This window comes from Gopherus evgoodei, chromosome 4 (genome assembly GCF_007399415.2).
Source record: "Gopherus evgoodei ecotype Sinaloan lineage chromosome 4, rGopEvg1_v1.p, whole genome shotgun sequence".
Classification (NCBI taxonomy): Eukaryota; Metazoa; Chordata; order Testudines; family Testudinidae; genus Gopherus; species Gopherus evgoodei.
This window is the reverse complement of record NC_044325.1, coordinates 32,572,581-32,593,749: the sequence shown is the minus strand read 5'-3', so window position 1 is coordinate 32,593,749 and position 21,169 is coordinate 32,572,581. Positions and strand designations below refer to the sequence as shown.

Sequence of the window (21,169 nt, the reverse complement as noted above, 5' to 3'; positions counted from 1 at the left end):
ATTATAGTGCCTAAAATTAACCATAATTAAGCATCATTGTGACCTGGCCTGAAACTGTTATAGCATGATCATTTCCTTACCTGGGAGGACAGAAAAAAAGTTACCATCATTTTACAGAATTGTGTTTTAATTCTGTAGCTACTCAACATGGATATCACTTTTTCTTCCCTGACTTCTGTGGACAGAGGAACATACTACATCATATGGACCACAATAATGATAAAGATGATAATTTTTGTAGGATAGTCAGGATTTAAAGATCTTATGAATGTCAGACTGGAACAAAAATGATTTATTCTCCTGCATAATGGGCTCTCTACTAATGCTACAACATTAGGATGAAACTTCAGCTTCAGAAGATGGCTATTGCTAGCAAAAGACTCAAATAGTTTAAACTTTATTTACAAAAGTGTTTCACAATTTATACATGTCAGTAAGTGCTTATCACTTAGAGAATGCACATTGAGAAAATGAGATCAGTTTTTATTGATGGCTTCTTGGCAGCTCCACACATTCTGTACTTTGGATCTACACTGTAATATGTATATTGTCACTAGTTCATATTCAACTTTTCCTTTGGTGCAATTAATGTATGTAGCCTCCAGGGCTACCTCCTAACTGATTCTCTAACAGGTCACCAGTCTGAGTGAGCTTATTACTTCTCAGAAGGCCAAGTGCACAATTAGCTCACTTAATTTTTAGATGATACTGTTTATTGAAAGGAATATGGCTATCCATAACATCTGATTCACCCTGCTGTGCCTTTTAAGCATTATATGATCTTACATTTCTTGTATGCTACAATACTTAGGCAGTGAGGTGGTTTGAGGATGGATTTAGCGCTTTAATCATGAACTTTCATGCTTTAGTGATTATAAAAACAAATAATTAACAACACTAGAATACAGGAATTCAGATTTTTATATAGGAATGCTACAATATATAGCCAAAGAAATATTAATTTATAACATAACATAACTGAAGAGGAAATTAGCAATTACCATGTCTTAAAAAAGAAGTCTTTTAACCAGTCTTTACAAATCTGTATCCATTTATAAAGATAAAACCCTGCATTTTAAATTAAGTCAAATAAGTTCATCCAGCTATTGTCTGCCTCATGCCAAAAAGGAGAATGTTTATGACAGGCAAAATGTAGGCAGAAAAAAAGAAAAGTCACTATGAATTTCCAGCCACACAAAAACAGTATTTCATGCTTTATATGCATCCTTTTTCACTTTCATTTACAAGGAGCAGTCAATCTTGAAGCTGAAATCTATACTGATAGGTTTGTGCAGCCATTCGGGGGGGGGGGTGGGGGAGGGTGAGAAGGATGGTGGGGTTTTTTTGTTTTTTTTTTTAAAGAAGTGATTTTGTTTTAAAAGCTTGGTGCAGCAGGCATGGCAAAGGAGTTAATCTGTTAGTCAATTAGGTAGACTGAAATGCACAACAGTATTGCCTACCAAGGATGAGAATGGTGGAACTAAAAAGCAATTCTAAAAAGCATTACTTGTCCTCTGGTCAAATCCACATTGCCTTACTTATGCAAGTGGTCCTACTGAAATCAGTGGAAATTAAGCATACAAGTAAAGGAAACAGAATTTAGCCTAAGGATCTCTTTTACAGTAATATTCTAAGCCATCAAGAAGCCATCATTCTATACAAATCTTTACCAAAACATAACGGCCCTTTTATATACAGTACTATTCTGTGCTGAATGTTTATTTCCATCTAATTATAATTCACTCTACCTAATTATAATTAAATACATTACTATGGTGCAATAGTATAATTTTAAAATATTTTGGTAAAGAAATCAAATGTATAGTTTCAAAAAAATATTCTTAGAATGTCTGTGGCAACTGCTTACCTACTAAATGAAAAACAACTTACACCCATACATCTATAACATATTTCCATATAATTTATATGTAAACAGAATTTATAGTTAAAGCACCATTTATGAAAAAGGAACATGTTTAAAATGTTGCAGTAAAGTTGAAAGCCAAATTTGGTCACTCTGTCACACATTCATCTTGAGTATCAAAGGGTAAGTTTTACAACTGATTGAACAAGCTAGCTTGCATACTTTGCTCCCCATTTTTCTCAGTAACAGAAACAACATGATAAACAAATTGTAAGGTGCATGAATGAAGGCCATTCCTGAAAAAGCTCTAAAATTCTGACAAAATAGAAAATATTCATAAAAACATTTGAGAAAAAACATGCGCACACATACAAACATAAACAGTCAGTCTTAACAAAGCTACTTGCACAGGGATCATTTCAGATTGCAGGAATGCTCCTTAGATATGTGGCACTGAAGTTATGGCATCTAAATCTCTTTCCCCCCCCCCCCCCCCAACAAAGCTTGATGAACTAACTAACCAGGGAAAAGACAGATATTCTTACTTGTAGTGTGAAGGAAGAAATGGCGAGAGGCCAAGGTAAAGGGAGGAACTCAGAGAGAAAAAACAGAAGACAAAACAGGAGAAGTAGACACAAGAATAAACTGTTTAGCCCACTGCCAACACATTATGTCTCTATCACAGAAAAAAGTACCATCTCCAGTAAAGCCAACTTTGGCATTCAGTGGGAAGAGTATGAAGAGGGAGCCAAATCATCTGACCTAAAGTAAGAGAACTGGAGAAATCTTTGACATGAACTTTCCTTTAATGATGATTTTCAAATAATGCTAAAGGTACTGCAAGTACAAAAAATGTAGATCTTAAATCATTAAGATAATGCTACCCAAGTTATAATTACAAATATATTGAAGATTTTTCTTTTCAACTGCCAAGACCTCATGGTTTTGTGTTTCTCCTGCAGAAATGATCCTATCACAAGCACAAAACAGCAAAGCAGAGAGCTCTGTTCTAGGTTCTGGGAAGCGAAACACCATCAATTCTTGCAGGAGAAACACAGAACCATGAACTCAGGTTCTAGAGGGTAAAAGATTGAATTAATTTTTTTTAATTTTAAAATGTGCTTACTGGTTTTAAAATTTGTCCATATTTTCTATTAATGATTTAAGAGCCTAACTTTTTTGTATTTATTTTTAAATTATTATTGAATGGCATCTGAGTTCACTGATAAGAAAACTGCACTAATTTAGTAATTTTGTGCTGAATTCTCCAAGCAGCTGACAGTTAATAAGAAAGGAAGGTAAATTATACTTGCCCCTTATTTGGGGCATCCAACACACAGGCCCTGAGCCTACAAGACACTTAACTCTGCTCACTTGAGTAATCCTCCTGAAGTCAATGAAACTACTCACCTGAGCAAAATCATGCATGTGTTGAAGTGTTTTGCAGCATCAGGGCCATAATTTCTAAATTGGTGCAATATTTTTGTTATTTTCAGATACCCTTTTAACTCTGCCCCCCATCTTTTCATCTGTGGTAAGACAATATCCTGTGTCTCTGAAATGAACCCTGCTTGTACAGCATTCACACAAGAATATTATAATGGAGACTGAGTGTTCTGACTAAAGAAAAAACATTATTTTGTCATTTCTTTTCTTCTGTATTCAGGCAGTTCCTAACAGTTTCCAAGGACATATTCATGGCTGCTTGAAGCATGTCTTCTTCACTCATATCGCCTCCTGCCAGAAGACAAACATACACAAAATACTTATGTCTAATTACTTCTGGAATGCAGCTATAAAAAAAGTAAACATTTTTCACATCACTTCTTGCCTCTTGTTTCTATTTGTTTATCATTCCATGTTTTTTCAGATGTCTTTTGCTTTTTTTGTTTTCTGTTATCAAATGACCATTTCAGACTTACTTTTCAATGCACTGTAATCATTCTATAAAAACATATGAAATAATGTATAATTAATTTTAGATCTTTGATATTTAACATTAGTAATGTTCAGATTTATTTTCTCTCTCAATTACACTGTTAACATGTTTCCACACATAATTAAGAATAATACATTAGGCTGGAACAGAGACATTTATTTTTTACAAAACTTGAGAACAGACATTTAGAGAGAGATTTATTTTTCAACATGCATTCTGTTGTTGGTAATAAGAAGAAGTGCTGCATACACCTACACCAAGAGCTACAATACTATATTCAACTAGAAAGAAAGTAAAACCAGAACCTGCTTGATCTAGGAGCAGTGCTGTGCACTCCCAAGAAGGAGAGATCTACATTCAATCACTATCTCTAGATTCTTAGGCCAACAGGGCTGAAAGCAGTGTGCAGGTAATGCACTCCAGTCCTGTGGGACAGGTGATCTCATATCACTCAAAAGTGACCCTTTCGGCCAACACAGCAGAACAGGCTCTCTAAAAGTCCTATTGTATCCTCCCCAGCAAGAAAAATAGTGGCTACGTCATGCAGCCCCAAGGGCAGTTATTAGGGGAATTAAAGGGAGGAAGGGATAGCTCAGTGGTTTGAGCATTGGCCTGCTAAACCCAGGATTGTGAGTTCAATCCTTGAGGGGGCCACTTAGGGGTCTGGGGCAAAAATCAGTACTTGGTCCTGCTAGTGAAGGCAGGGGGCTGGACTTAATAACCTTTCAAGGTCCCTTCCAGTTCTAGGAGATATACCTATCTCCAATTTTTTATTTATTTTTTTTTTAGGCAAGGAAAATTGGGGAACTGTTCTTCAGCAAAGAGAGAACTCACCAGGGAAAAACCTAGATTAACATCTGTGTTGAAAACCATAGGTTGAATAAAACAATACCTGGGTCTGTTCCTAGTGCATTTGAACTTGTAGTTGGTTTATCGTGTAAATCTGGCATCTGGCCTTGCTGCGACTGTTGCTGCTGTCTGAAATTACCAAAATAGTTTTAAATTAGTGAAAAAACAAAACTAGGAGCACAAAAATAATATAAACTAGACAAACTTCTAAGTTCCTCATATCTGGTAGAGTTCAAGTTACCACATTTACACTTTAAGAAAATATTACCAGACACAAAACTGACTGAAATAATCCAGAATCTCTGGGTTTTATATTAAGCATTCACTTCACTGTATTCTGATCCCTGCAAATAATTTGATCCAAAAAAAAAAAAAAAAAAGGGCAGAAAATAGATAGCTACCTACTATCAACCTTAAGGAACCCATAGTGGGTAGTTAGAATTATGAAAAAGGGAACTTTTAAAATGTATTAGAGTAGTACTGTCAACTTAAAAATCTTATGTTCTAAAGAAAGTTTCTTTACCTATGTTCAACACCATATATTGCGCAGCGTTGTCAACCCTCCAGGATGTCCTGGAGTCTCCAGGAATTAAAGATTAATCTTTAATTAAAGATGTCGTCATGTGATGAAACCTCCAGGAGTTCATACAACCAAAGTTGGCAACCCTATATGCAGGGTTGTTGTAGTTGTGTCAGTCTCATGATATGAGAAAAACAAGGTAAGGGGGGGTAATCTCTTTTATTGGACCAACTTCTGTTAATGAGAGAAAGATGCTTTCGAGCAGAGAGTAAGCGTGAAAGCTTGTCTCTCTCACCAACAGAAGTTGTTCCAATAAAAGATATTAACCCATCCACTTTGTCTCTCTTATATCATACATTAAAAGACAAAACTTTAAAATACCAGAGAATGTGTCACAATTTATACATTTATTTCAGCTTTGATATTTTTCAATTATACTAGATTCACTTTCAGTTCCTTACTGTTAGGGTTCCAAACATTGCAGGAAAATATTTAGTTGTTAAAAACAACTGTTTTTATTGGTTTTCATTTTAAAATTGTGTAACATTTCCCTGGATCTGAGGCTTTACATCTGTTCCCCCCTCCCCCCAAAATTTACATACAGGTCCAAATTTAAATTCACAAGTCTCCATTTAAAGCTCCTCATCTTGTTGTTATTGTCTCTTTTTCTGAAGTCCTGTTCTGACACCTCCCCTCTGCAAAAAAAGTCATTTTTCATTCCATGGAAAGCCAATGAGTGAGAAATATTTGGATGGTGTTAGGCACCATCATATGCCCTTGCACCCCAAATCCCTTCAATTGAAATGTCTGGCATACTCATCCACAATCTTATCCCCTTGCTACTTCACTTTTCCTTCTGGTTCCCCCTCTCTTTCCTCACTAGAAGATCACGATAGAGAGAAGGAAAAGCAATAGTAAAGAAGAGATGCAATTGGTTTATAGTTCTGAAGCAGAAGCTGAATTGGTATTAAGAATCTACTTGCTCATCGCTATGGTTAGCAGAGAACACGCTCTGCCTAACATTTTGTTCAGAGGGGGAAAGACTCAATAGATGAAAATTATATGACTCCCTGCATTTATATCTCACCTCTCAGGCACATACCGCCACTAAATATTGATTGTTTGCTGTAAAGTAAAGGTCCAGCTACGTGCGCACACATAGGTACTAAGATACGGTTTTATATGAAGTCTTAGGAGTATTGTTGTAAATAACACTAATTATTTTATAGAAGGTATGTGTCCTTCATGATTTAATGAGAGTGCACTCCATGGGAAAACAAACAAACAATCTCCTTCTATCTAGTATCTCAAGTAACTAATTAGAAGCTACAGGGTTTCCAGAATACAGTGCTAAAAAGGCCATTAAATAAATAAATAAATAAATAAAGTTAAATCTGACCTCAATGTGTGAAAAAATATTCTATCATCCTAAAATATAATTAATTCAACAAGCAAATTCAGTTTTTCACCAGATACTTTACTTTTCAAAATATGTCTGTCTTCTCCTTCGCAGCTCTTCTGAAGAAAGAGATTCAGACTGACTTATACCAGATGAATGAGGTGTATTCTGTGATACAGAGTCTGAAAACTCACTTCGATGGCCTCCTAAAGTCAAAACATGGTATTTCATTACACCAATCAAGATGGGAAATTTTAAACTAACAAATGTAACATAGCTAAAATTACCTCTCCAAATCTCGATGAAGAAAAAATTTTTTTTATAACATGATCATCATATACAATTATCTAATCTCTATTACTACAGACAAAAGTCTTGAAACAACAGATCTGGCGAGGAGTGAATGGCTCAGGGATTTGGGGAACAGAAAACCTCATCTGAAGATCAATGGTTCAAATCTACCCATGGCAGTAGCCAACCTAAAAATTAATGACAGGTTTCAGAGTAGCAAATGTGTTAGTCTGCATCCGCAAAAAGAACAGGAGTACTTGTGGAAACTTACAGACTATCAAACTTATTTCAGCATAAGCTTTCGTGGGCTACAGCAGACTTCTTCGGATGCATAGAATAAAATGAACTTTCAGTATATTTCCTAGTGATCAACTATTCACATCATCACCGACAACATTTTTAAGAGTCACAAGGAAAGGACCAAAGTTCACACTTAAGCACTTCATGCTTAGGAGGCAGACTTTCCAGAGGGCCTAACCAGTGGGCCTGAGACACATTCACAAGGAAAACCTGACCCTATGAACAGATTTCAGCTGTCAGATTTCACTTTTCACAAGAACTCAACTAGTCAAAGTGATCACTGGATAAAAATTGTAGCTTCTTTTAAAGTAAGTCTTTTACCTTGCATACTAAGTTGAATGGCTCTACGAAGATCAGCTTCTTCATCTTCCATATCAATTTCCTGTTTACTTAGAGCAAGGGCTCTTTGGAAATTCTCCTCATCTTCATCTAACATGCCTGTTCCATCATAGGGATGGTTAACGTCTAAAGCTTGTTCAAGGTCAGTTTTTTGCCCCCTGCAGAATAGATATCGCATTGCAATCAGCCTTAGATAACATTTTCATTTGAATCTCATCATAAAGAATAATACTTTGTGTTGATTTAGCTCTGCATTTTCAGGGTACTGTAAAAACATTCTTATCTGCACAACACACCTCTGAGGTGGTTAAATATTTTCCCCCTTTTACAAATGAAAAACAGACGTACAAAAGAAATTAAGTGATTTGTCCACAATCACAGTGCTAGTCAGTGTCACAGTGAAGGGCAGAACTCAGAAGTTTGTGGTTCCCAGTCCCATGCTCTATCAACTAGGCTATACTGCCACACAAGATCTCTGTTTTTACTTATTGCAGAGCCATGGAAGTTAAGCTGTATACCAAGAGAAAGGAACATTTATGAAGTAATTCCTTTGAAACTGTACATCTCTCATAAATCTCTTTAAAAGCAATAAAATTTAATCATGATAAAATGCAACAAAACTATACCAGCTGACTAGAGTATTTTAAAATGTCTTAAGATTTGGAAACATTTAAGGATTAATGTTGTAGTTGTAGGATAAATCAGAAAATAGCAGCTTTACAACTCAGTGAAATTATAGTATATATAATAGTAGTACTTTGTAAGTTTACTTAGAAATAAGTGCCTTGGTTGTAGGCATCAGTCGCTAAAAAAAACATGTTCAACACTATTAAAAATAAATCTTCTTTTACCTTACCTATCATCTCTTGATTGTGCAGTCTCTTCCCCAATCAGTTTTGGTCGCTGCATCTGCTGCACCTGAATCATTTGCAGTAGTTGGTCAGCCTCACAATCTGGCAGGTCACCCTTTACAACAAATATAGAATAACCTGGGAATAACAAAAGCAGAAATACTAAGTATAAAGTGTGTGGATTATTAAATACCCCCAACTAAATATACCATGTAATAAAAAAAATGCAATTTATTACCAGCAATATAATACAGACATTCAATATTAGGCTTTGCCTTTCATTACAAGGATTGTATAGTTATTTCACCAATTCAGTCACAAAACTGATGTAGATAGACTGGATACAAACACTCTTATAAATAAAGGTTAATTATCTGATTTTAATCATGCGCTTTCAACCAATGAGGTTTAACCATTTGCAAACTAGTATTACCTTCCTGTTGTAACTGAGCCAAGAAAAGTGCAAGGTATGTATCTGATATTAGTTCTGGACCCATCAGGAGAGAGTTCAAGTTAAACCACTGTAATTTGAAAACAAAAAAAGATTTGAGAGAAAAAAATTAGCATGGAATTTATTTTTGGGCAATCTGGTCAATTTCCACAATGAAATATCGGATTTGTAAAACTAATCATGTGAAACATCAAAAATGTCTTTAAAGCACAAAAGCACAACATAAGTATTGCTACCTGCCACCCTTCAAACAGTCCTCAGCTGACACAAACTCTGAAACCTTACAGGGAAATTTATGTAACTTCAGGCTCCCTCCCTTCTAATATCAGGAGAGTTTAAAGGGGAGAAATTTGAACAATTTTTATGTCATGGTTTCTGCTGTTACTTTATGATACTGTTTGTTCTGGTTTGCAATATTTGTTCTTGGAGATTGTCATTTGATTCACTGAGGCTTTTTTTCCTTCTGTCACTCCACCATAGAGTCATATTTGTAGTGGAGAGTGAACAGAATCTCTATTTAAAGGGATGGCTGAAGAAATAGTTGAGTATTTTCTGTTAAGAATATGTGTAACAATGCTGCCTTTAATTGCGGATCCTATAAAATCGATTGCTTTAATCATAGGTAACTGGTTTCTCTATATGTATTTTAAAGATAATTATATCAACCAAGTTCACTTGGAATGCTTTTATTATCTATGTCACAAACACAGCCTATATTAGGAGGAGGCGAGACGACATAAAGATGTGTCTGTATAAATCACTTCACGCACACATACTCCAAAAGGCCAATTAGTCATTAACAGTAATTCTCGTAATAACTGAAAATGTATCCAATTTCGGGAGAGACTGATATTATAGGAGCCATTAAAACTGTCAGACCTATCTCTTGATACTATCTTGAATAAATGCAAGTGCTTGAAGAAAAATTCTTCACAACGCCCTTCCATTGTGCTAAAATCATGATCTTCAAGAGCCACTTCAGATGGCAACAGAATTCAGTCTCCTTTCCACACAATTCTTGGCCAATCTACTGAAACTGTCAACAAGAGTACTAATTAATATATAAGTATATTCTTTGTGATAGAGGCTAATGTCCATTGATAGCTAGAATGAGACTATTAACTTATTTCAGATGCTACTGAACCACCAATTACTTTTGGGCCCAATCCTGCAACATTTTAAACCCATTTAAATGAAATCAGTGGACTCCTCATGTCCTTGAAGTAGAACATGCATGTGTCTGCAGGACTGGGGTCTTGATTACCGTTCACCAGGAATGGAGTCATCAAATAGTTCCATATCATACTGCCAACATTCTACCAAATTCATGACACAAAATTTCCTCTTAAAAAAATTTAAAAAATCCAACCCCAAATGGTGTGTGGGCCAAGGGTGTAGGATAGAGATAAAAAGGTAAGGTATTGATATATGTACATGAGTGTTGAGCTTTTAAAATAGGGATTAAAGAAAAAACCTTTTAGAGATAATAGTTTTACTTTATAGTATAACAAATAATAGAGATGAAAGTCAAATTAATGTTTCCTTCATTGAGCTAATCTATTTTGTCTAGGGATGGATTAACAGCTTATAAAATGAATCTTCCTTCTGTATCTGTCTGAATAGACACCAAGAAGTGCTTTATTGTGATCATAAACTATGTAATATCTAAAAAAATAGAAGTTTTAAACCCAATTTTTTTTTTAAAATCACAGTGACAGAATAATAGCTTACAAAAAAAATCTGAACTACACATTTAGCCTGGAATGCTCTCCCCATCAGATAACAGTTTTAAAGTGAACATTAATGTCCCTTTGATATAACACATGAAAAAATGTTTACAAAATAAACAAATTATTTTTAAACTAATCCTGAATGTAAAGTCTGTAATGTAATCCCCATTTTCACCAGATGTCATTTCCACTTGAACTAAACCACAATATACATGCATTTTTGAAATTTGTATTGGAGTGAAAAATCATCACTAGCAAAAGGCAACACTTGCAGCCAAACCACTTTGAGCTTTAATTTTTTAACAAAGAGGCTTTATCGGCAACGTTTGGTTCATTCAATGAGCCTTTTCAGCAGAAAATAAAAAGCTTCAGTGCCATATTGAGGGCAGTGGCCTGGTTAGTTTCATCTACAAAAAATTTACTTATTTTTTCTCATCTGGATGTCAGCATGGCGGCAGCTTCCAAAAACCTTATTTATGGCTATGTGAGCTCCTTTCCATTATTGTACATGTTTTACAAAGCTAACTTCAGGAGTGTTTTATACATTTTAAAAATGTAGTTTAGTTATATGAAGAATTATAGAATGTCATCTAGAAAGGGACAACTTTAATTGGTACTCTGTGTGTTAAAAAGACAACTTTTTCTGATCTATCTGGCTCTTTGGTTATGAACAGTTTATACAGGCACACCATCCCTTATTTTTAGGGATCTACTTTACTATTTCTAATTTAATTCCTTCTAAAAGCTCTCTTAAATCCTACAGAGTTAAAAGCTGTGTTTCTACTTTTCCCCACTATAACCCTACTAATACCTCTCCAATGTTGGCAAACATAAATATTCAAAGGTCTAACGTGTTAATCACATTTCCAATATACTGACTAGCCATTTAAGATGCAGAAACTACCTGCAATTTATTTTTACAATACCAATGTAATAGTATGTATAATGCAGCAAAAACAAAAAACAAAATCTGACCCTCAGTATCTCTTTATAATGTATAAAGATGACCTCAAACTTTTTTCAAAAGTATGATTTTATGGCTGTTTGTTATATTAAGTCTTCCCTCTTTTCTGACGAATATGTAGTGATATCACATAAAGCTGTAACCAGAGCTGCAGCTCTTGCTTCCTATAACAGCACAGATTCTTAGGGGATCTGATCCAGAGTCCTTCTTTATGCAAAAATTAATGCCAAGCTGCCTGGCAGCATTATGATATAAATGAGCATTTACCCAACCTATTTATTTGGGATAGTCTAAAACAAATTTCAACCCAGACCTTCAAAAGATGAAAGGCCAGCACATGGCCTCATTGCAACCATTCTTTCCACCCCCGCTCTGAAGTCAACTTTTAAATAAAAAAAAGACAAGGTCACCTGTTTTCCTAACTTTCGAACTGTAAACCAGTGTTCCTTATAATTACAAATAAATGATCTTTCATTTCTGCAAAAAGAAAAACACAAGGTATACATAAAATTAAATTCTCTAATATTGGAGCTCATACTAACTTTTAAATTATTTGTTATCACTAATTTATAAATAAATTACAATATTTTGGCAATACAATGTAACTATTGATGCTATAGAGTGTTTAAATTGCTCTTATTATAGTTCATAATATTTTAAAGTGTTCTTTTTAATTATGTACTGAATTCTGTATAAACCTGGTAATATCATAAAGTATATATGACATCACATGCAACTCAGTCAGCATACTGTGATGCCACAGATACTAAGATGTCATGAAGGCTCAGAGGACAGATCATATTAATCCCCAAAATATGAAAAATAAAAGGCTGAGGGGATAAAAAAGGAAACATCAAAATGTAACAGAGCTTGAAACAGTAATTTTAAAAGAAACTCAGCAATCACAGATTTTCAGCATTACTTTTCTGTAAAATGAAAGCAGGGTGCTAAAAAGAAAGTCTTACATAGGGTCGATCCCGAGCCTCTGATACTCTGGGCTGTTGAAGAGGATTAGTTCTAAACCCCAAACTTTCAAGGCATTGCTTATAACCTGTCAAAAAATAGTACTTTTCATGAGACAAACCAGTCAACTCCAAATTTAAGCAATGCAACCATTTTAATCACTATGAACAATTATATTGTTTTCATAAAGCTGTGTTTTTAAAAAGCTGATACAAAAAGGAAACCTCGGGATCAGAATATTTGAAATGCAACCTTCATGAATCTACGATCACCATACAAAATAGATAGCATATACAACAGAGATGAATTACAAAACTACAGTTTGACAGAGAGATTCTCACAAAGCACACCTGCTTGATTAGGTTATAGTCTTATATCCAGCTGTATGCTTATTATCTTCTTATTTTCACCCTCAAAACTACATTATTAAAACTGTTTGGCATTCTGCAGCCATTAAGATAACACATGAAACAATATTAGGGCTACTGTTAACATATTTAGGGATCATCTACTCTCATCCTTTTTGAAGACATGTCCACTAAGGCTTTTAACTCAATAGGTCCTTAACTTTGCTACACTACAAACTAGAACCATGTTGCAACAAGATCCCTGACTCCATTACAACTTGTGTAGACCTAAGCATCGAGGCTTACCAAAAATCCTAGACTTCCAACTAGGGATCTCCCTAATATCTGCTAAAGTTCTAACTCATTTTAAACATTATTCAGTACGTTTGAAATTTATGGATGGAAAAACCTCTTAACACTACTCACTTAAAGCTGTTTGGGATAGAGGTATGGGGAGATTAACAATTCATCCTCACCTCAGCCAGCCAACAGTGTAGCAAGTGAGCAAAGAAATGGTAGAGCAAGAAAGTAGAAACAAAGTAGGAAGCAATTTTTATCAGCTTCAAGGTCACTGCAGCACCATTAGGAAGTAAGGAATTGCCATGCTGGAAATGGCAGAAAATGTATTTCAGAAATGAGACCGGGAACTGAAATTAGCAAATAAAAAGAGAGCCCTGTGCACCTACAAAACAGAGTAATGGGAACAGAAGCTTACATGAGAGTATGGAAAGAAATACTGACCAACATACATGGGGATCACAAGAAGAGAAACAAAAAAGAGAAGGATCCAATATAGGTAAAAGCTACTAGTCTGGGATTTTTTATGGGGTTTTTGGTTCTATTACAGATATTTAAAAGATTCATTACACATTAAGTAAATTCCCTTTTTTAAAAATAAACTTTTTTCCAAATAGCTCTAAAGTTTCAGAAGTGTGAAATAAAGCCTTTGGAACACAGATTCTGCAGCCTTTTCATTTTGCAGATTACTTTGTAAGAGAAGGATTCTCTCATGGACCCCGTAATCACCAAAAAGGCCTCTGTAATCCATAATTTAAACCCAATGCTCTAGAAAGCCAGAACTCTCCTGCATTAACCCTACACACTAGAAATTGGAGAAGAATTACTAAATGTTATCAAAATTATTTTCAATAAAATATATATAATGCAACTGCACTGGTTGTAAGAAATTGTTCTGACCACTGAGTCATGCTTACTTGAATGGAGAAGTAGCCACTGTCATCCATATTTCCGGAAGGCTGCTGTTCAATGTGGGTGGAGGAGAAAAAGAAAAATTGTGATCAGCTAACATTTCTAAAAAGGTTTGTGAGAAATCAAGTGTAAAAATAAATACAATCGTGTACACCTACATCAGAAACTCTGTACACCAATTTCAAAAGACTGCTTGCCCTGCCCAAAATACACTTCTAGTGAAAAAACTCAATCCCATATCCTTCTCTCCATGCCTGTAGGATGGGGATAATATATTTCTCATAGAAGTGTTATGATGCTTTAGTAGTGAATTAATGTCTGTAAATGCCAATTTAAAACACTTGTATGAAAAAGACTATAAAATTGAAAAGCATTATCACTTGAAAATGGAGCTCCCATAACAAAGTAAGAATGACAAATCAGTAAAACAAAAAATTATGTTTAAAAAAAGCAAACAGATGTCAAGCAATCTAATGTTAAAATGATTGTTACCTGTAAAAACGTTCTGTACTCTTCACTAGACACTCCTCCCTCTGCCATTCTTATTCTCTCTTCCTCATCTAGCTGCTGTGCAATAGAAGATAACTCCACAGGGCTAAAATATTCCCCTTGTAGTAAGTTATTCAGACAGTGCTGAGCGCATAATGAGCCTTCTTGCTAAAATTGTAAAGGAACAAAAATATATATAAGAATTGTTTAAAAAATGTTTTGTTACATCTTCATTGCTTCAATCATCTATGTTTGCCAAGGGAGTGTATTTACCCCCAAGATTTCCTACAGTGCATTACTTGTCTCCATGCCTGCAAGACCCTGAGTTATTTCTCAAGAAATGTAAACATTTTTAGTCCATAAGTTTACTTTTAATTTAGAAGATAATTTAAGAATTGGCCAGTGACAGAAGTCTCTGCAGACTGATAAAGTCACAGAGGGACTCCAACTATTCTTGCAAACAGCAGCAGCTACATACTTCATTCTCTCCCAGGCAGCCTCCACATGCGACACTCTCATTCTCCATACCAGATGCACTTGTCCCATATAAATCTCCCTCTTCTTTTCTCTCCACAACAGTGCCATGTATCCCTATGTCTCTTCCCCCATCATGGATATACACCCATAGGCAGGGGCGGGCAAACTTTTTGGCCTGAGGGCCGCATCAGTTTTCCAAAATTGTATGGAGAGCTAGTTAGGGGAGGCCGTGCCTCCCCAAACAGCCAAGCATTGCCCGCACCCCGCTCCCTATCCGACCCCCCCTGCCAGCCCCCCCCCAGGACTCCTGCCCCATCCACCCCCCCGTTCCCTGATGGCCCCCCCGGGACCCTTGCCCCATCCACTCCCTCCGTTCCCTGTTCCCTGACTGCCCCCCACTGCCCCATCCAACCCCTCCTCTCATTCCTGACACCCCAAGAACCCCTGCCCCTGACTCCCCCCCCCCGGACGCCTACCACCATGTTCCCTACCCTCTGACCGCCCAGACCCCTATCCACACACCCGCCCCCTGACCACTCTCCCCAAATTCCCCTGCCCTCTATCCACTCCACCCCCTTACCATGCTGCCTGGAGCACCGGTGGCTGGTAATGCTAAAGCCGCACCACCCAGCTGGAGCCAGCCGTGCCACTGCACAGCACAGAGCACCGGATCACGCTGAGCTCTGCAGCTGCACTGCCCCAGGAGCTCGCAGCCTGGCTGCCCAGAGCACTTTGCCAGTGGCGCAGTGAGCTGCAGGGGAGGGGGGGGGGGAAGATCAGGGGAGGGGCTGGGAGCTAGCCTCCCGGGCCAGGAGCGCAAGGACCAGGTAGGAGGATCCCGCAGGCCAGATGTGGCCCACAAGCTGTAGTTTGCCCACCTCTGCACGTAGGCCATGAAGACTTTGTAAGTTTGCCTCAAACTGATGCATCTATTAAATGCATCCAAATATACACATGTATATAGCATGTGTTTTCCAAAGTAAATAGAAATGCATATTTTTGTATTTTTTTACCTTAAGAACTTCAATATACGTGCACTTTCGATCATATGAAAGGCATTCCCATTTATTAGGGACTCTTGAAAAAGTTGGTTTTGAGATTCTATGTGAATCAGATTTAAAATATAAGTCAAAGCATCAAGAAAATCTTTGAAAGAGAATGATAGGGAAATTTTTAAATCCTACTTCATTGAAAGTCCTCATGGGATTTGCCCCAAATATTTTTACCATCCTAGGATAATAGGGGCAGGGGTTTTACCATCCTAAGATAACATATAGTATGCAAATGTTCAGATGTACTGGGGTTTTTCTTTGGTGACATTAAGGGTGAATTGAAGCGCAAGCAGGGGAAGGAAAGAAAATTAGGCTCATAATTTATAACTGAAAGTAGCTTTAACCTTAAATGGGAAGACATAGCATTCTTTCATAATTAGAAGCCTCCTCGTTCAACCTTGTCCTGACATATATTTGTGCTCTGGCCATTCATTAGAGCTTTCAACATTTTACCCTAGAGCAGAACTTCCTGTCTTTTACAGCAGTGGCTCCTTAGGTCTAAGGGAGGCAAGCTCTATGCCTATCTTAAAAGGTAGGTAAGGATACCTTTTCAAATTACATTATTTTCTCTTCATGCTTGATTTTATGGTTAAGAATTTGATGTGTGTGTATTAAAGCACTTGAACTATAAACACCTAAGCAGTATTCTGAATATTTTGGAGGAAATGGGGGCACTACCAGTGAACTGAAATGCAGATCTTTATTACAAATGATGTTACATACACACTTGTTCACATTTTTCCCCAGTGATGCCAATTAAAATTGAGGGCATGGCAAATAATGAAGAGGACAGGTCACTGATTCAGAGTAATTAACATCACTTGGTGAACTGGCCACACACAAACAACATGCATTTCAATATGGCTAAATGTAAATGCATACTTCTGGGAACAAAGAAGGTAGGCCATATTTTCAGGATGGGGGACACTATCCGGCAAAGCAATGACCAAAAAGATTTGGATGTCAAGGTGGATAATCAGCTGAACATGAGCTCTCAATGGGACGACGTGGCCAAAACAGCTAATGCGATCCTGGGATGCATAAACAGGGGAATCTCGAATAGCAGTAGGGAGGTCATTTTATCTCTATATTTGGCTCTAGCACAACCACTGCTGGAATACTGTGTCCAGTTCTGGTATTCACAATTCAAGAAAGGGGTTGATTAATTGGAAAGAGTCCAGAAAAGAACCATGAGAAAGAATAAAGGATTTGTCACCATAAGGCATGTTTTCTGACTCAAGGAGCTCAAACTATTTATCTTAACAAAGAGAAGGTTAAGAGGTGACTTGCTCACAGTCTATAAGTACCTACATGGGGAACAAACATTTAATAATAGGCTCTTCAGTCTAGCAAACAAAGGAATGACACAATCCAATGGCTGGAAATTGAAGCTAGACAAGTTCAGACCAGAAATAAGGCATACATTTTAATGTCAAGAGTAATTAACCATTGAACCAATTCACCAAGGATTGTGGTAGATTCTCCATCATTGTCAATTTTTAAATCAAGATAGAAAAACATCCAAACAGATAAATTCCAGGAATTATTTTGGGGAAGTTCTATGGCTTGTTCTATACAGGAGGTCAGACTAGATCACCACAATTCTGGCTTCAGAACCTACGAAAATAAACATTACAAGAGAACAAAAATATATGTTGCTTACTGCTAAAGATATCTAACTAGATGATTTATCTCTGCCTAAGTAATCTAACTGCTAAATTGTCAAAGAGCATGTGTGTTTCCATTATATATATATAAATAAAAAAAAAAAACACTTCCTGTACTGCAGGCTGATGTAAAATATTTGCAGTTTACACCACTTACACAATAAATGGCAATTATTTTGCAACATAGATTAAAGGGCAGAGTATAAATAAGAATATCAATCTTCAGCAGAATTACTTCTATCATTCCAATCCTATAAAGCCATCTTTCCACAGTAACTTATTTTAAAACCAAAAAATGTTGGGTTTTTTTGTTTGTTTGTTTTTTAAATTCCCCTCCAACACATGGCAGTCTAGGCAGATAGGAACTAGTTTGGTTTAGTTACTGTGTTTCTTGGTAACTAGAGCAATCTGCATTTACAAAAGAAAATTTATTAAGAATGACAAATTGAAAAAGATGATTAATAATAAAGATGGCTAAAGAAACTAAATTACAGGAAGCACATAAAGAAGATACTAGAATGTGATGGTGTGATACAGAGATTATTGTTTAGGAGTTTGGAGGCAATCATGAGTAGCAGAGATACTTGTCACCTGAAACAAAATATTTAACACTTATATGGTGCTTTACAGTTTCAGAAGCACCGCAGAAGACATTAAATAAATTTTAACACCCACTTTGAAATAAGTGTCATAATCTCCACTTGGTACATGCAGAAACCGGGGAAGAGAGAGGTTGTCATGAGCAAAGGTACAGCAAGACAGTAGAAGTCAGGAATAGAGCTCATATCTCCTGCTTCCCATCTTTATGCTCATTTCTCATTTAATTCTTTTTGCACGATCAAATTCTTTCTGTATTTATCTTTAAGGGATCAAGAAAAAAAATCAGGAAATACAACTCAACATGAGAAGAGTTCCTCTATAAGAGGAAGTAATATTGACACTCGTTTGTGACCACTTCTGAAGTTTTATAGACTTATTTGTCCAGTCATTTTTTTTGAAAGCACTCAGCTGGTAGCAATTTCAGTATTGGCAAGTTATGTCAGCAGACTGCCCGAGAACCCAGATTCCCCTTCTGAAAGGGGCCTAGATTTCATCTAAGAAGTATTTAGTTGAACTGTCATTTCACCTGGCTCTCCCCTTCCTCTTGAGAGGAATCTTATCAGCACTAAGATGTTAGAGTGAGGGGCCATATGACATCAAGATAAATTGGATAAGAGATTTTAGCCTGGGGGTTGTTTTGGGGAGTGTTTAAAAGACAGTTTCAAGTACTACGCTACTCTAAGGCCATGTCTACATCTAAAATTTTGCAGCGCTGGTTGTTACAGCTGTATTAGTGCAGCGCTGGCCCTATACAGCTGTAGAGTGGCCACACTTACAGCAACCAGCGCTGCAAGTGGTGTTAGATGTGGCCACACTGCAGCGCTGTTGGGCGGCTTCAAGGGGGGTTCCGGGACCGAGAGAGCAAACCGGGAAAGGAAACCAGCTTCGCCGCGGTTTGCTCTCTCGGTCCCGGAGCCAGCCAGCAAACCGCAGGGAAGGAGACCTGCTTGCTCGGGGTTCCGGGACCGAGAGAGCAAACCGGGAACGCCGCGGTTTGCTCTCTCGGTCCCGGAGCCAGCCAGCAAACCGCGGGGAAGGAGACCTGCTTGCTCGGGGTTCCGGGACCGAGAGAGCAAACCGGGAACGCCGCGGTTTGCTCTCTCGGTCCCGGAGCCAGCCAGCAAACCGCGGGGAAGGAGACCTGCTTGCTCGGGGTTCCGGGACCGAGAGAGCAAACCGGGAACGCCGCGGTTTGCTCTCTCGGTCCCGGAGCCAGCCAGCAAACCGCGGGGAAGGAGACCTGCTTGCTCGGGGTTCCGGGACCGAGAGAGCAAACCGCGGCGAAGCTGGTTTCCTTTCCCGGTTTGCTCTCTCGGTCCCGGAACCCCGAGCAAGCAGGTCTCCTTCCCCGCGGTTTGCTGGCTGGCTCCGGGAACGCGAGAGCAAACCGGGAAAGGAAACCAGCTTCGCCGCGGTTTGCTCTCTCGGTCCCGGAGCCAGCCAGCAAACCGCAGGGAAGGAGACCTGCTTGCTCGGGGTTCCGGGACCGAGAGAGCAAACCGGGAACGCCGCGGTTTGCTCTCTCGGTCCCGGAGCCAGCCAGCAAACCGCGGGGAAGGAGACCTGCTTGCTCGGGGTTCCGGGACCGAGAGAGCAAACCGCGGCGAAGCTGGTTTCCTTTCCCGGTTTGCTCTCTCGGTCCCGGAACCCCGAGCAAGCAGGTCTCCTTCCCCGCGGTTTGCTGGCTGGCTCCGGGACCGAGAGAGCAAACCGCGGCGTTCCCGGTTTGCTCTCTCGGTCCCGGAACCCCGAGCAAGCAGGTCTCCTTCCCCGCGGTTTGCTGGCTGGCTCCGGGACCGAGAGAGCAAACTGCGGCGTTCCCGGTTTGCTCTCTCGGTCCCGGAACCCCGAGCAAGCAGGTCTCCTTCCCTGCGGTTTGCTGGCTGGCTCCGGGACCGAGAGAGCAAACTGCGGCGTTCCCGGTTTGCTCTCTCGGTCCCGGAACCCCGAGCAAGCAGGTCTCCTTCCCTGCGGTTTGCTGGCTGGCTCCGGGACCGAGAGGGCAAACCGGGAAAGGAAACCAGCTTGATTACCAGAGGCTTCCTCCTTCCACGGAGGTCAAGAAAAGCGCTGGTGAGTGTCTACATTGCATTACCAGCGCTGGATCACCAGCGCTGGATCCTCTACACCCGAGACAAAACGGGAGTACGGCCAGCGCTGCAAAGAGGGAGTTGCAGCGCTGGTGATGCCCTGCAGATGTGGACACTCTCAAAGTTGCAGCGCTGTAACTCCCTCACCAGCGCTGCAACTTTCTGATGTAGACAAGCCCTAAGTCATCCACGGGACGGAGGGAACTCACCAGCCCCGGCTCCAAGCCACTGGCTTCGGCTCCCCTCACTTCCCCTGCCTCAGGATACCGCTCCGCTGCCACCTGCTAACCCCCTCCCCGCCATAGGCTGCTACCACCCCTTCCTTTCCTCTCCCAGCCCAGCCCCAGCTCCTACCCAAGCCTCTTAAATACCCATCCCCCCCATCCAACCGCTGGCTGTTCGCGGCGCACTCCCCCCACTCCCGAGCCCCGCGTTCAACCGTAAGCGGCCCCTCCCCTCGCCGCACACTCACCCTCTCGTGGAAGATGGCCTCCATGTTTATTTGTCCCAAGCCAGCAGCGGCCTCCACCTCACGTGACCACATCCCAGCCCCCACAGCAACCAATCATCGCAGCTGCCCCGCACCCCCTCGCCCTCTGCCCACCACGTGATCTTACCCCGCCCAATAAACCACGGCCTCTCCTGCTCCGTGACAGTCATGTGATCACAACATCACTGCTTGCGCTGGAGTCCTGGGGGCGGGGATTGCGGGAGCCAGAAGTGGCTTCGGGGCTCGCATAGCTGGCGCGGGCGCCCCCTGTCGGCTGCTGTGGTCTGA

At 39.2% G+C, this 21,169-nt stretch overlaps 1 protein-coding gene across 7 annotated transcripts; it reads right to left on the bottom strand.

Moving 5' to 3' along the window:
• Positions 1 to 381: 381 nt before the first annotated feature.
• ATXN3 (ataxin 3) lies at positions 382 to 20,956 on the bottom strand. Of its 7 annotated transcripts, XM_030558896.1 has the most exons (12): positions 20,864 to 20,956; positions 14,509 to 14,673; positions 14,022 to 14,066; positions 12,463 to 12,548; positions 11,908 to 11,974; positions 8,786 to 8,873; positions 8,358 to 8,490; positions 7,484 to 7,659; positions 6,654 to 6,777; positions 4,696 to 4,781; positions 3,787 to 3,808; positions 3,510 to 3,601 (listed from the first exon to the last, which is right to left on the bottom strand). In XM_030558896.1, the coding sequence occupies exons 1-11, from the start codon at positions 20,933 to 20,935 to the stop codon at positions 3,804 to 3,806; spliced, it is 1,047 nt and encodes a 348-aa protein (XP_030414756.1). In that variant the 5' UTR covers positions 20,936 to 20,956; the 3' UTR covers positions 3,510 to 3,601; positions 3,787 to 3,803. The 7 variants fall into 7 exon arrangements, with proteins under 7 accessions (XP_030414754.1, XP_030414755.1, XP_030414757.1 ...); XM_030558894.1 differs by lacking the exon at positions 3,787 to 3,808 and having other exon boundaries at positions 382 to 3,601; XM_030558895.1 differs by lacking the exon at positions 3,787 to 3,808 and having other exon boundaries at positions 382 to 3,601; positions 14,022 to 14,063.
• Positions 20,957 to 21,169: the final 213 nt, after the last annotated feature.